The sequence below is a fragment of the Papilio machaon genome, chromosome 7 (genome assembly GCF_912999745.1).
Source record: "Papilio machaon chromosome 7, ilPapMach1.1, whole genome shotgun sequence".
Lineage (NCBI taxonomy): Eukaryota > Metazoa > Arthropoda > Insecta > Lepidoptera > Papilionidae > Papilio > Papilio machaon.
In genome coordinates this window covers 3,480,545-3,497,677 of record NC_059992.1, presented here as the reverse complement: position 1 = coordinate 3,497,677, position 17,133 = coordinate 3,480,545, and the positions used below count along the sequence as shown (strand labels likewise).

Genomic DNA, 17,133 nt, shown 5'->3' with positions numbered 1-17,133 from the left:
CACTTTCCACCTTTTTTATATTATTTTCGGACTTTTACATTCAAGAGAGTAAATGATTTAAGCCTCCAAGACTGGTTTATGATTTTATTGGACCCAAACTAAAAATTTATCATAGTTGTAGTATCTTCAACTGGTTGTGGATCGATTCGGTGATAAAGAGATATAAAAGCTTCTTTTGTTTCTTTTGATCACTTTAGGTGTTTCTTTATATTTGGATATCTTGACTGCCACTATATTTATGAAGCTGACTGTACATAAAGCTCTCCTATTACCTGATATATTTTTGGCCTGTACGAAGATGTGTAAAATTAAAAACGAATTATTTGAATAAACGTTTAATAAATATATTTCAAATACTGATAATAATTAATAACGTTCAGTCGTTAACAAGAAAAAAACATACGTTATTATTGAATTACATTATATGTTACACATTTTATATTCTTAATTCCAATCATAGTTGTTAATAATTACAGAGGCCGTTTAAGAAAGCTATATCATCTTTTTACACCTGATTGATTCCTAATTCTACTATCCCAATCGTGTTGCAAAAGTTAAAAAATTGTTAATTTGGCAATGTCATATACATATCAGCGGGAAACTATAGTAGAAATCGCTTAAGACGACATCTGTTAAGAAGAAAGTTATGGGGATCATTACTAGACCTTAGCCGAACGCCACTTAACTGCCTTGTAAAACATACACGTCGGTTATAAAAAAATATCTGTTGTTATTAGGTCATTGTTGACCATTTCGAAGTCGTTACAATCGGTTTTGACTTTATTACTACAGGATTAGAATAGTAGAATTTAGGGAGTATTTAGTAGTAGGCGTAGGGGTAAGAGTACGCGTAGGCATAGGGGTAGGAGTAAGCTAGTGGCGCGCTATAGGAGGCGACGTAGGCGGGTGCCGCCGCGTAGTAGCCGTACGTATCCAGTAGCACCTGCGGTTTGGCGCTCACTGACGCCAAGAAAAGCGCTGCCACGAACAACACGGACATCTACAATCACAAAATTAAACTCTTATATTTTTTAAATTACTCGTTAATAATCAATTGTGATTGATTAAAAATGTCGGCTATGGATTAGTTTCTACAGCGGTTTAAGTTTTATAAGCAGTACAAATTTAGTATAAATTATCTAATCGAACATCAAAAACGGAGTTTTAACTACTGTTTTAACTCTATAAATTCTATAACACCAAACAAAACAAAAGGATTTTTAAGATATATTGTTCATGAACGCGCGTAGCACTTTGATTGAAAATGACGAGTTCTTCAGAAAATCAAAGTGGCCTTTTAGAGGTTCAAAATTACTTAATGCTTTTAAATGCTAATAAAAGCTAATGTTAATGCTACTAAAAGCTTTTTTTATTGACATATATTTAAAACTTATAAAATATCAAACACAAATTATAAAATTAGGATGCTCTTAAAGCGCAAACATTGGATTATTTGCGAATATATTTCTTTGAGTTTTATAATAAATTTAAAAATATTGCATAGACGAATTTACTTTTAAAACAATTTTATATAATCAATAATGTAAATTTAAAAAAAACTTACCAGCTTGTACATGACGATTTATTTCCAAGGATCGGTGGCAACAGACAACAAAACTCGGTCTAGATTAGACGCTAGATTGAAATGTGTCGATTGCTGGCTAACACGGTATTGATCCGATCCCGTCCTGTCGTATCTTATATAGCGACACCTGGCGTCCCGTTCGTGCTCGGAAAGATTAATACGCCCGCCTTCAGCGTTCAATGATACCGGACATAATGTACAAAACATACAATGTCACATTAACGTTAATAGTACTACGTCATGCCCATATGGAACCCGGATTGAGTCGTGACTGGAGCCACGCGCACGTTGCTATACCGTGGAGTGTGGAGTATCAAAAAACAAGGATAATATACAATGATTGTTTCTCGCCTTTGAATTTTATAGTACTTCAACACACGACATTGGACAATAATTTACAAACTTTCACACAAATCTTGGTCGAATACTGTTTTCAACAGTAACTAAGTGAAATATTTATCCAAAATAAAATATCTAAGATATATCCCAGCTCAAGTTAGCTCACGGATCATATTTTATCATATGAAGGTTGTTATTGTTGTATCCTTATGACATGGAAACGAAGTGTATTCAGCTAACAATCAATATTTGTTATTTGAAAGGCATATGGTATCGATGTTTAGTAGATATTTTACAAAAAAACTGCACAATGATTCTGCCGGGAACATTCTAGAATAAAAAGATACATGCTAATCTTTGTGTTTTTAAATTGGTGACCTTGATATCAGTACAATGCATTTACATTTAATATATACAATTGTATTCTTTACATTTCAAATAAACCTTTTTAATACTCACAGAGTGTATGCTTTGTGCGGAATCTTTGATCATGTTTTCCGTCGCAATTCATTATAATTATTAGTATATTCGATAGCATGAGTATTAAGTATAGTATCTTATATCCATGTCATTGTGAGGCTTTGACAACACACTATTTCTAAAAATGTGTAGCGAGAACAACTGAAGCTGCTATAAACAAATTTCTTTATCAATACGAGTATCTTTTATTGTTTGTGTTTAATTCCGCAACCGCAAAAAAAAACCTAACGATTATGTTGTATCTGCAAATTAAATAATTGATCTCATGTTAGTTGTCATCCAATTCTATTATTCATTTCGGGTCAATGATACATTTTTCTAAATTCACTTCTAACCCTCTCGTAATCAGGAAGCCATACAAAGGTGAGTAAATTACTTTTTGGCAAGTAAGGATTCTCCAATTGGTATTTTCCGTTATAATGAAATAAAAAGAAAGTTTCTTTTAAATTTCAAAAGTTGAAATCGTTTTATTTCTTAAGCCACTGGGGTCGTGAATTAACGTTATTGTGCGAAATTATTTGTAGCAAACGGTGATATAGAGATTGTCAAGATTTTGTTTTTGACTGAGTCGAACCCAGTGTATCCCGAACAAGAAACATTAACCGTTAGATCACGATCATGGGCGCTGCCAGCCGATTATCTAGGCTAGTTCTAACGAGGAGGGGGGGTAAGGGCAGCTAAATTTAATATGGCCTTATTATGTTAGGGGGAACGAGAGGGCGGCATAGCGCCGCCCAAAAAAAAAAAAAAAATAATAATATGGCCTTATTCGAATTATTTATCTATTTAACATTATTCAATACTCTAGACGGGGCAGCTGCCCCTTGCAACCCGCCCATGGCGATGGCCATGATCACGGTCAGCCTAATATGATTGTTAGAACAATAAGCACAGCGAGTTACAGTCCAAAATTACATTAGTGGCCTATTATTATCTTTCAACTTTAACGATCCATTTTTAAATCACAAAAGGTAAGAGTATTAATAGGTATGGTCTTGGAATTTCCGACTCATTAAGATTATCGTTTTGTTAGCCTAAAATCGTATCAAAAAGTCATATAATAAAGCTTCCTTTGCAAGTAATTTAAAGTCCCATTTACCCAATAAAAAGCTTGGAATAGATTTTGATGCTAGCCAAGTTTGAGTCTAACAAGCTTGCTGAATTCTTCGCGTGATTTGAGTTTTACTATGATATCTCAACAGATACGTACGTACAAGTACGTGAAAATAATTAGGGTAAAAATGCACCTATAATAGTGAAGTGCTTAAAAACATACAGTATAGTTCTAAAATAGATACATTCAATACATATTTTGAAAATTACATCTATGTAGGCTTGGTTTCCCGCTCATAATATATTATTTGGTTCTGAGAACAATATTATAATATTGACATTGTTAACTCAGTCACGTGCAAATCGCGTCAGGATTGAAATTGAATGCCTTTACATAAGTTTTTCTGTTATTTATTGTCTAATTTTGTTATGATGAAACCATTTTAAAATACTCATATACTAAAACTAGCGTAATAATTTTATGTGGAACTAGCTGTGCCCTCGACCATATTCACAAAAAGCGAAACCTTACATATTCGTACGTCTTTCAACTTTCATCTCCTAACCCCTATTGTCATCTCATACCCCCTTTTACACATTTGAGGGTAACACTCTTATAAACTCGAAACTTGAATGTCATATGTGTATGTTTATATCAAACTAGCTTTTGCCCGCGACTCCGTCCGCGCGAATTTAGAAAAAGTTAATAAGTAGCCTGTGTGTTCTTTCAGACTACGTTCTCCATCTGTGGCAAATTTTATCGAGGTCTGTTCAGCAGTTCCGGAAATACCTTCAAAAAACATCCATTCTAAACATTAGCGCATTTATAATATTAGTAACATTAACACAGATCCTAAAAAATAAGTTTCAATTTTCTGGCTAAAAATGACGATACTTCCGTACTACTTTTCATCCATCAATTAACCCTTTTATCTTTTAAATCGTTTCAGTAGTTACTTGAAAGCGCGACAGACAGCGTTACTTTCGCATTTATAATATAATATTAGTAAGGAAAAGAATAAGTAAGGATTATACAATAACGTCAAGTATAATTAACGTCACTAACAAAGAAAACGCTATTCCGAATCAAATAAAAACTTATTTACTCTTCTGTTAGTGTCAACTAGTGATGTAACGAATGTTGGATTTTTCACATTCGCGAATGCGAATGCGAATGCGAATATTCATCTTCAATATTCGCGAATGCGAATGCGAATATTCGTTACATCACTAGTCCCCAGTGAAAGAGTTTTCAGTGGAGCTGGACTTTTCTACACACCTCACCGAAACAGGCTGCACGGAGAAAGAGCTTCAAAACTTTTATTTTTAAAATTTAACATTCCTTTACTTCAATTTAATTACTAAGAATTTAAAGTTACAGCGAGTTTAATTATTTTAATAGTCAACTGTGTCAACTTGTTATTAGCAAAACTATAATTGTGTAGTTTATATTTGATTATTTTTAATTCATAGAAAAAGAAAATTAGTGAAAAAATGTGCAATTGAAACCAAATGTTAACATTATGAATATTAGAACTTTACTTTTGTTTTAAATAGAAATAAATATTTTTTGTTTTTGTAAAAAGCTTATTTACAAATAGTCAAGTATTCATTATTTGATTTTTTAAGTTTATATTTCATTATCATATTTAATTCTTAGAAAATATATAGTGGGATGGAAAAATATATAATTAAAGCCAAAAAGGTTATAAATTAATATTATACTTAGATTTGATTGGATCTCTGAAGTTCTGTTTTCACAAAAGATACTTGAATTTAGAATTAGATTTTTTTCAAAATATATGTAAGGCATGGACATTCATTATTTTTTCTGTGGTGGAGTTAAGTTGTGATTTTGTTAATATTTTAACTAGACTAACAAGAACAAAAGAGAAAGTGTTTCTAATTTAGTTGCTTACCAAGACTGTTCCATAATATTTTTTTTAATTCAAGTATGGTTAAATAAAAATATATAAATCTTATCAGTTGTGTTATCATTTCATATGCAACCATATAATAATTTCCTTTTTGTTTGTTAAATACATTCGCTAAATATTCGCATCGTTTTTTGCGAATAGGAATGCGAATGCGAATATCGAAAAATATGCGAATATTGGCGAATGCGAATGCGAATATTCGTTACATCACTAGTGTCAACTATCACAAAAGTTGGTACAACAAAAGAATTTATAAAAAAAAAACAATATCTATGGTCCAATATTTATTATTCGTCGTCGAGCTTCTGTCGTATGTTTCTTTTTTGGACGTTCAATTTTCTCTTCTTGAAGTCGACGGGTCCATCGCCGAGGGAGTCGACTCGCTTCTCCTTGAACTGTACAACTTCGGGCAGTACGACGACGGGCGGCGGCGGCTGCTCCTTGCCTTTTGGCAGCTGGAGGTCGATGCTTTCTTTACACCTGTCAAACCGATATGGAAACGCTGCACGTGACTATGTCATAGATATTGTATGCTTGTACATTGCGTAATAAGCACAAACACAAACATTGGAGTATGGAGATGTACAAGTGTATTTTTTGTGATAAAATCTATTTTTTTATAGATTAGCTACTTTAATATAAAATGTATATTAATAATAATAGTATATATATTAGTAATAATAGTAAATTGTTTCAAGTAGTTCACAACTACTTGAAACAATTTACTTGTAAGAAATAAACATCTGTTTATTCTTTCACTTTGTATAATAGGTTTTTTTTGAGAAAACTTTAAAGATACTTGAATAATTATCAGGAATGAAAAAACGAATTTTATGATTCTTTTTGCATTTTTTTTTTCATTTTTGTAGTGTAAGCATAATATTTTTAAATGGAAGTAAAACAATAGCATACTCATCAACAACTGGTTTCCATGAACCGTATGGATTGGCTGGGCGTAGCGAGGGCCCATACTGGCCGTCACTATTACTAGGCTTAGTTTTATCACCTAATTCTTTCATTTTCTCTCTTTTCATAAGAGCTTCGACTTCTTTGAAACACTCATCTTGTTTTTGCTTCCTGAAATTATAGACAATTGTAAAATTAATGTTTTATTTTCTGTTGAATTTAAATACACAAAATTGATCATCTCAAAAATAATACTTTGATCATTTGTTGACTTTCTTTTTGTAACAGTTGATAACTGATAGGAAAGTAACAAAGGGAACTATTAAAGGTAAAAAGTAAATATTTAAAGGAAAAAGGTAAACAGCAAACACATACTTTGCTTTTTTCTGTTTCTTTTCTGGCTGTTCCTCTTTTAGTTTCTTTTCTTCTTGTTTTGCTATTGATAAATAATTATCCGGTGGATTCCAGGTTGTTTCTGTAATCAAATAGTAACAAAGGTTAATAGTAAAAAAACTAAGTTATTAGATAAACTCTTTAATTAAATGTTTTACAAAAACACTTTTTTTGTTAAGTGACTTAAGTTACATACTCATAACTTAATTAAAGTTGCTGGAGTAATAATTTTTTAATACTATGAAACTCACCATTAGTCTTTGTATTCCAAAAGTAAGAACTTCCACTTTCACTTTTAATTTCATGCCACTCGGGAGCTGATTTATCTTTTGTGCCGCAACTGATAGTTATATCAGCTGCACTGCCACCACTTTTCTTAACCATTTCATTAATAACCTATAAAATGTAGAGAATGGTGTAGTATAAAATAGCAAGCAATAAAAGCACTTCTAAGTCAGACAAGTATGTGGGACTACACAAAGTTTAGTATCTAACATTTACAACAATAGTTGACTAAGTTTTAATTGTTTAGTTACCTGAGAGACAAGATATTTTGTATACAAGGAACTTACTTTAGATGTGAGATCACCATTATTCTTAACATCTTTTAAGTAAGCAGCCATGGCAGCTGATTCCATTTTTTTCATTTCATCATCAATTTTTTCTTTTTGCTTAAATTCTTTTGCACTTTTTTTGCTAAGTTGAGAAATATGCTTTTGAACATTTTCCTTGTGTCTCTTACCATTCTCATGAAAAGATATACACTGTAAATGGGTTTAGGTATATAAGTGTAATTCGAAGGAAAATTACAAACATCAAATATGTAAATTTTTAACTACATACCACTTTACTATCTGCAAACCAACACTTGCAAAATTCACAATATTTGCGAGCCGTCGACTGCCAGTATTCTGTCCTAAAATAATTAAAGGAATTTTGAGTTGTTTGTAAGTATAAGTAAAATATCAACAAAGACTATTTATTCATTGTAATCGTTTACATTGTTAGCTCTGTTGTTTTCTTAGCTTGCAATGGTGCTAAGGTAATGCTATTTTTGTAGTTACCGGAGTAACAATGAATATAAAATTATTGTTTGTTATGTCACGTTACCAAGGTTATCAATAATATTTATTAACATTATATTTCTGGAAGTTTTTATAATCAGAAGATATTAGAAAGAGAATGACAGTTTTGTCATCAGGTCAGCTGTCCTGTCACCAACTGCCACTGTCACTTTTCTTCAGTCGGACCGAAAATATTTAACGTTTTCATAATTATCCATAAAAAATTGTAATTTCTCAAAATTTTGATTATTTACCTAATCGGAATGTAATTGCAAAAAATAATTGCACCATTTTATGATAAAGTAATGGATTATTTTATCATAATTGTCACTCATGACTGATTTTATGACAAATTATTTTTTTTTTAGATCCTGTCCGAATTAGAAATAAGTAATTTCACTACTTTAATTCACTTTTGCCCCAAACTAAGCTATAACATTATTACAAAACGACCCGTTTATAAAGGTACAGGACATCATTTTGTTGATTAGCAACATTGATCTTTTATAATGTAACTGTAAATTTCGTAAATTGGTAACACTGTCGCTTGGTTACTTTGTGATGTCGTCGTCGAATATCGAGTGTCGCCGTCTTTTGTAAAGTTTTATCAAGGTGATATTTGTTTATTTTATATTAATAGCTCTCCTAATATCCGTTTAGTATATTTGTTCAATATTTCTTTCTGTTCGCTATGTCTATCAGTATTAACTACAAAAAATTTTGCTACTGATTACCCTCAGTATACGGCCGCCATATTAAATTGGAACATTGAATAGAACATTTATCTTTGTACATCTCTTCAATCTTTCTTTGTATTTGTTTTCGATCATTTAGGTTCTATGTCTTTTGTTACTTGTTACACTAACTTACTGTTAGTTTCGATCCTCGACAAAATAGAAATTCTATCCCTGCAGTTGTGCTATACGTACTTTCTATGTATATATTTTGCTTGTTGACGCGTCTCGTACATAATGACTTTCTGTTGAAATCCTAACGATTTGATTAACGGTTCTCTTTATATTTTCAGGTATCCCTCGGATAAGTTGGTGAACGTGAAAAACTTTTCAAGTAGCATATGTATCTAAAAGTGATTTGTCGTAAAATTTGTTTAGTGTTGGACTTGGATAAATATTTGTGATAAGGTTCTAATTTTAGTGACTCTTAGTGGAAGTTTGTTGAAAAAATGATGACCGAAAATAGGATTAGTTCAAGTAATCACGTTGGAAACAGTATGAATAACCAGACGAAGGGGTAAGTGCATCTATATATCATTCTTTATCATGATTTAGCTGGAATTTAGACTTCTTACACTTGTACACTTTTACAGAGATGTAGATAAAACAGTGGAAGACAAAGGATGGAAATCGAAATTAAAAATACCCCCCAAAGACAGAAGAATAAAGACCAGTGTGAGTTGCTTTAAACTACCCTCATTTTTAATAATTAATTCCTTGATTGCAATTAATATGCCTAATATAATACTGTGTAAATATAGGATGTGACGGATACAAGAGGTAATGAATTTGAAGAGTTTTGTCTAAAGAGAGAGCTACTGATGGGTATATTTGAGAAGGGATGGGAAAAGCCTTCACCTATTCAAGAGGCTGCAATCCCTGTTGCCCTAAGCGGGAAAGATGTACTTGCACGAGCAAAGAATGGAACAGGCAAAACAGGAGCTTATTGTATTCCAGTGTTAGAACAGGTATACATTTTTAATACAAATTATTTGTTACCAGTAGTCAGTGATATTTAAAAGAAATTTTAAAAATTTGCAATGTCATGTAACAGTCATGTGGAAAATAAAATTCTATGTAATTCAATAATGTGAAGTTAATGTTTATGCTAACATGTTATTAGAACCTGTTAAATTACAACAACCAATGAAGACAATTGATAGTGTAGAAATTCCCATAGCAAAATTATAGCTTTTCAATGATTTACAAGAAAAGTGTAGCAAATTATAACCATATTAATATTTATCCTACCTCATATTTGAAAATATAATATAAATAAAATGTGTTGTGAATTAACTTCATTTATTTAAAAACTACAATGAGCATATGATAATAAATGTAGATTAGTTATTGTTATAAACAAAAAATTACTTTGATTATGATGATATTATTTGGATTCCCCTTCACTTGTCAATAAGTGATAAACCAAAATCTGAGCAATTGTTATAAAACATAACATGAATTTAAATTTTGCGTCACAACATACTGATATAGGAACCATTTGTAGGTTGATCCAAAAAAAGATGCTATTCAAGCATTAGTTGTGGTCCCAACTAGAGAGCTAGCACTACAGACATCACAAATTTGCATTGAACTGGCAAAACACACAGATATCCGCGTAATGGTTACCACAGGAGGCACCAACCTTAGGGATGATATCATGCGTATATATCAAAATGGTAAGTCCTTTTTTATAATTGTTTTCTATTTGGAAAAAAATGGTTGTAATATGAGAAAGATTTAAATTTTAACTATTTTACATATAAGTTGATGCATTATGGTTTTCATGAAACTTTTATCCTTGATTAAGGTAGTGCATATGGATATGTGTTTTGACATTAGGTAGTAGTAGTAGCAGGGGCTCAGTTATCCGTAACTCCAAAACAAGCATTTTTTTGCGTGAAGGCAGGCTGTAGGTCACTCTTGACATTAGGTAGTGTTACAAACAAACTAAAGATGCCAGGCACTGAAAATGTAATTAATGTTAATTTGTTACAGTTCAAGTAATAATTGCTACACCTGGTCGTATGATTGATCTCATGGATAAACAAGTAGCTAAGATGGATCAGTGCAGGATGTTGGTTCTTGACGAAGCAGATAAATTACTGTCACAAGACTTTAAAGGCATGCTGGACATGGTTATTTGTCGGTAAATATATTTTGAAAAAAAATAAATTGTTTGTCCAGATTATAATAGTACACACAGGTTTATGTATTACATACATGGAATTCTACAGTTGTAAAGTTGTTTTTATACAATAAGTAGCTGTCGCCCGCCACTCCGTCCGCGCGGAATTAACAAAAAAACTTAATAAGTAGCCTATATGTTCTTCCAGACCATGTTCTACATTTGTATCAAATTTCATCAAGATCCGTTGAGCCATCCCAGAGATACCTATGATAGATATAGATATATAGATGAGATAGATCCATCTAAATGTTGGCATTTATGATATCAGTAAGATGTGTAAATAACAAAATCAAGCTCTAAAATATTTCAGTTTAGGAATATTCCAAGTGAATAAAAAATATTAGGGTCTCATTTACAATTTAAGTGGCCCTCAGTTACTGTTTAGTGTCACAAGATTTTATTTTACAAATTCGTCCTTAATACTCAAACTGAGACCTAAACTAAAATAAAATATTGTCCTTTTTAGGCTACCCAAAGAACGCCAGATCTTGCTATTCTCAGCCACATTTCCATTGAGTGTTAAGCAGTTCATGGAAAAGCACCTAAGGGAGCCATATGAAATTAACCTCATGGAAGAGCTTACACTCAAAGGAGTCACACAATACTATGCATTTGTTCAAGAAAGGCAAAAAGTGCATTGTTTAAATACACTTTTTTCAAAGGTAAGCATAATTATGTACATTACATAAATGTTTTGCTATATTTATATAAAAACATATGATATATAAATATAAAATTTTATCTGCCCAAAGGCTGATTTCTCCAAGTGCTGTATATTTTGTTTTTGTTTTTTTTTTTTTTTATATATAAAAATATGAATAAGAAATAATTATATCTTTAATTATAACATATGTTTGTTGGTGTTCTTATCAAAGATTTACATTATGCTTAGTGACCACTATTAATGTTTACTAATTACTATTTTTTATATCAAGAGGTGGCAAACAACCAAATGGCCACCTGAATTCACAAAGCAACTGCTGCCCATAGACATCCGCAGATGTGTTGCCTACCTTTAGTCAACAGGGGATGGGGAGGGGATGCACAGAAGGATATTTCTTCTTTCTATGCATACCCTATTCCACTAAATGCACTTTCCCTTCTCATACTTATTTTTTAAGAAAATCATGGGATGGGATAGAGGACTAAAATTAGTCCTTCACTATACGCCTGCCTTCTGTGTGGTTGTGATATTTCACCAGTTGATCAGCTGGCCAATTCATGCACCCAACAAATATTGTTGTTGCAGGATCTACCACTGTTAAAATCTGCTTTAATTAATCCTTGCTTTTATCCTACTCTAACTATGTCAGTTTGATGGAACAACAAAGTTAAATTAGAAACAACTTTTACACATTTACCAGTGAGAACATGTAAAAATTTTTCTTTGAAAAGGATATTATGAATAAAATTTTAATATTAAGTTGCTTTGTTACAGCTGCAAATAAATCAATCTATAATATTCTGCAATTCAACTCAGCGAGTGGAGCTGCTGGCTAAGAAAATAACAGAGTTGGGTTATTGTTGTTATTACATACACGCGCGCATGGCGCAGGCGCACCGCAACCGCGTGTTTCACGATTTCCGCGCAGGCCTCTGCCGCAACCTCGTGTGCTCCGACCTCTTCACCAGGGGTATCGACGTGCAGGCGGTCAATGTGGTCATCAACTTTGACTTCCCGCGCATGGCCGAGACGTACCTGCACCGCATCGGCCGCTCGGGGCGCTTCGGCCACCTGGGTATCGCAATCAATCTTATCACCTACGAGGACCGGTACACTCTGCACCGCATCGAGCTGGAGCTGAATACGGAGATCAAGCCCATCCCGAAAGTGATCGACCCCGCGCTGTACGTGGCGCGCGCCGACGAGGACGACTCGGCCGAGAAGTAACGCCGTGCCTCTGCGCCCAGATATTCGCACACAAAAAACATCTGGACTTGCTGACTGGTGAACTGAATTAGTAGATATAAAAACAAAAACAAAAAACTTATTTGTAAAAAGTGATTTATTGTAACAAAATGTGCGTGTAAATAGTTTATCGTGAAATAAGACTCGATACCCCGAGCGGGTTAACTTTTTTAAAGTGTGTATATAAATAAACACGGACTACGAAAGGCATCTTGCGCCCTTTATCCATATTGGATACTGTGCGCGGTTTCCTACATTGTTGAAACGTAAAATATTTATCTGAATTCTTGCTGCGTGAGTCTATCTAGATTTGTCCATGATCTTAACATAAATTGTGGTAGACTTCCTACATGTGTCCAAGTGTCCTACCCATATCGGAAACAGAGCTAGCACCAGTTTCATTTTACAGAAAAGTCTTTCCTAAATGATTGTGTTGTCTGGAGTATGGGTAGGCGATAAGACTAGCTCAAACAAACATTGATAAATGAGAAAAAAATTAATTCTGTGTCAAAAACATTGCCTCTGGCCGCTTGAGGCAATGTTTCTTTTCATCAAGCCGCATTTAAATTAAATCTGGTTAAAATAATGATTTGGACTGAATAAGATATTTGGATATGTTGATTGTAAGATGTATGAAATGTGGTTTTCTTTAATATTTAGGTCAATGATGTTTTGTTATCTTAGCCAGATTTTAATATTGCAGATACGAGTCATAGTGGAGTTCTATCTTACAAGCGGCTTGTCACAGTGTGGGTATGTAAAGCATACCATTTCAAGAAAAGCTTAGGTGGGCGTTATTTTTGGAGCAAAAAACTATTTTGTAGCTAATTTTCTTAACAACAAGATATATTCTAAAAATACATATGAAAATTACCTTACTTTGGCCTACCTTAGCTTTGGTAATATTTTTTAAATTTCGCCTGTGACCAGTAACAAGGCGGGGCAATGAGACGACTCTGTTGCGGCTTGCAGATGCGACGCATTGTCCTGTCTGGGGGATTTAATTTAGAGAGTTTTTGTGTTCCATTATTACAAAAAAACATTTATCACTCTCTGGGGGTTTAATTGTTGGGATGTCAAGTGAAGAGCTACATAATTTTGGCCTTGCCACACCTTTTTTATTTTAATTTTATTTTTTTAGGTATATCATTGCAATTTAAGTTGTTTTTTCTATATATGTAAAATTTGTTCACAATGCATTTAACTTGATAAAATATTTGCATAAAATAGCCTTTTGTTTCATGTTCATGTTTTGTCACAAGCAAGTAATGTGTATTATCATTTTTGGTGGAGAGGAATTGGAATATTCTGGTTGATCCGAATTTATTGTAAATCGATTATTGAAACTTAATTCAACGATTTTCGTTTATCGAAATCTATGTTTATCTGTGATAGCTATGATCTAAAGCTGGCATAGTTTGATGAAATGAATAAAAGAAAATGCCATTCATTAGTTGTGTCTTCCAAAAACAGTGTTATCTTTATGTGAAGCTTGTAATGTGAAAAACTGAATAAATATAGACATTTTACTATTAATTTTAAGCTTTGAACATTCTTGCGGTGATGTTTTTTTTTTTATTAAATACCCAATTTCTATGTAATCAAAAGATATATTACTATTGCGCTCAGTATATCATAGATAAAATATAACTTGTGTAAATCATGCTCTAAAATATATATGATATACATGAGATAAATGTCATTAAATCGCAAGAGATTCACCAGACATATTTTCAGCATATCAACTGTCTTGGAAAGCATGTAATTTTTTTGAATGTTTGTAACCTAATAAGTTAGCACAAAAAAGGGAATGTTTTGTTAAAAAAGTAAATCTTTTTTATAATCTTGAATATTTGTTTTCAAAAGATTTGTAACATATTGTATCAATTTACGAAAATTCAAAATTAAATACTTATAGGTTTCGCATTTTTTAAATAATTATATTAAAGTTACATGTTACAGAAAGCTCCAGGAATCTGAGGTGCTGAATAAATTTATGAGAAACACATTCTGTTATGTATAAATAAATAATCTTGATTTCCTTTTCTCCAAAAAAATATATCGTTGTTCAAAAATGGGCCAAAATAAACTCTTCACGCAAATTTTGTTATTTATTTTCATCTTACGATTCCCGTAGATAGCAAATTCCTTTAGGGTATGAATTAGTACAACTGTAGTAATGCACGAAATTTAAATTTTTTAGTGTTATGCGACTGTAGCTCGTGAATTGCCACGATATTTTGTGAGTTATTTAGTTGTCATAATGGCGATATCAAATGCTTCCGTTGCGTTATCGCGAGGTCGCAACACGGCTAGTGTATGGAGCGCCGCGCAACTTGATAATGATTGCACTACGCAGTTAACTTAAACTGTTTACAGACAAAACAATCGATGTTTGCAAAAGGAAAATCACACGAAATGATAGGAAAGCAGCTGGTAGAACATAACTAATTTGTTGAACAATATGTTTATAACACGTAGGTAACTAAACTTTTATCGGGTCTTATTGTCAGTAATGACCATAAGACGTTGTGATAAATGCGAAAGAAAACAATCTGAAAAATATAACTTATTTAATACAAGTACGAATTCAGTCATTAATGTATATAAGTACATAGGATATATAGTGTAACTGCTGTGAGCAGAATTATTAAATTATCGTTTGAATTCATTCCGACGAATTTCATGACATTTTACGAAAATCATTTGGAAAGTATATAAAAGGCGGATTTACTTCTACAAAGTAACAGGTACAGTAAGTGTTTTTCAGATAAAAATTGACGGATAACATTCACTTACTCTATACATTTACTTGTTACAAATACAGCAAGAACAATGGTTAACAACTACAGCACAGGTATACAATGAATTATTGTCAGAGATACAAATGAAATGCTTCTTCATACAAATAGACATTTTAGTCTAATTAATGTTGTCTAATAATTGTTAAAATATTTTGTTTTTCTAATCGAGAGTTTCCACTGACTAAACACCTGTCCATTTTTTTTTTACTTTTAAAGAGAAAGAGTTCAGCAGTGGAAACCGACGACACAACATTCAAAATATTTTTTACATTTTTAATACGATATCAATGAACGCATGATGTAAATGTTATGCAAGCAAAATATTTTTTTTTTTCAAACAAATGTAGGGTGGAGAGGAAAATAAAAAGCCCTATCTAATTCTATTTAGAAGACATTTTCATGTATATTAATATTAAAATAATCATCAAAATTAGCTGAAAGAAACAAATCAAAAAAATGTTTTAGATCTATTAAATTGAAGATATTTCTCCAGCAAAATATGGTCTCATTATCAAATATTATTTATGAGCATAAATTTCAGATTTTAAGTCATTAAGAATATTACTCGCTCTATTTATTAAGCTTATGTTCTAGTAATATTAAGTTCATTTAAAAGAAAAAGAAATCGGACAATATATTTATATAAAAAAAAACCATAATGGTTGGTAATGGAATAAAGTATTTCTTCTCAGGTCCCTATAATCATAAACAGTAAATCAGACAGAAACAAAAATATAAGTGATTTAATAAAAATAATAACATCACTAAAACAAACATTTTTTTCCTTGGAATTTCAAGTGCGGAATAATCATTTTTAATTGTATTAAAAAACAAAAGTAACGATAAGTATTAAAGAAGCGACGAGCATTGCATAAGCTTTTAAATAAAAATAAAAAAACGTATATTTCAGCTGCCGCTTTTTACATAAATTCCACTAACCTCTGAGGTTTTCAATTACATTGATTATGCAAAATTGTTAAATAAAAGTTGATGTTATATTAAAAGAACACAAATAAATAGGTAAAAATCTATATGATATGTTACTATAACTACCACTAAGTAGGATATATATTAAGTACAATTTTTTAAGAGCTATCTAATGCGAGCCTTACGAATACATAAAAAGCTCGGTTTTTATCCCTACTGGAAAACAGACACAAATCTATAAAGAAGACAACATCTTTGCCTTCTATAAATCATAATAGGCTATATATAATACTTTAGATGATCACTGGAATCTGAATATTACAAAAAAAATGCTTTTATTCTTATGAAAATCTGTACTAAGTTAATAATATTCGCAAATACAACAAGCATCAAAGAATACGTCAGAAAGGAGGTATTCTTACAAAATTATTCTTTATATTCTTACATTAAATAAATATTCGAAAGATCATATCAAAGCATTTATACGTATTATAAGTACTGGTTATAAAAAAAGATTTGGACGAATTTTATTAATTCCCTGTCCTTTATTACAAAAATTAAAAATATTTTATAAAAGGAAAAAGGATATTAAAAACCATTGTCTTTTAAATTTTAACAGTGGTCTTCAAGTTTCTTTATTGGAACTGGGATAAATAGTGATAGTAAATTTCTTCTAAGTAATTGGAAATTTCATATTATAATATGTTCGTCCATACGTATTTGGTTACATATTAAATAATGAATATTCACATTTTTGAAGTGAATTTAATGAACTATTTAATTGACATATAACTTTGAAAAATACACAAAA

General features: G+C 31.7%; 2 protein-coding genes across 2 annotated transcripts; one reads left to right on the top strand and one right to left on the bottom strand.

Annotated features, from left to right (window-relative positions):
• Nucleotides 1-5,673: 5,673 nt before the first annotated feature.
• Nucleotides 5,674-7,867, bottom strand: LOC106714085 (WW domain-binding protein 4). Its single transcript, XM_014507027.2, has 7 exons — nucleotides 7,694-7,867; nucleotides 7,537-7,609; nucleotides 7,266-7,457; nucleotides 6,945-7,089; nucleotides 6,676-6,775; nucleotides 6,307-6,471; nucleotides 5,674-5,874 (listed from the first exon to the last, which is right to left on the bottom strand). Coding segments are annotated over exons 1-7 (870 nt in total). The 5' UTR covers nucleotides 7,696-7,867; the 3' UTR covers nucleotides 5,674-5,681.
• A 433-nt stretch (nucleotides 7,868-8,300) lies between these two features.
• On the top strand, nucleotides 8,301-14,421 carry LOC106714126 (ATP-dependent RNA helicase me31b). Its single transcript, XM_014507076.2, has 8 exons — nucleotides 8,301-8,369; nucleotides 8,785-9,008; nucleotides 9,085-9,166; nucleotides 9,253-9,459; nucleotides 9,999-10,170; nucleotides 10,490-10,640; nucleotides 11,149-11,344; nucleotides 12,121-14,421. Exons 2-8 carry the CDS (start codon nucleotides 8,941-8,943, stop codon nucleotides 12,571-12,573), a joined length of 1,329 nt encoding a protein of 442 aa, XP_014362562.1. The 5' UTR covers nucleotides 8,301-8,369; nucleotides 8,785-8,940; the 3' UTR covers nucleotides 12,574-14,421.
• The last annotated feature ends 2,712 nt before the right edge of the window (nucleotides 14,422-17,133 follow it).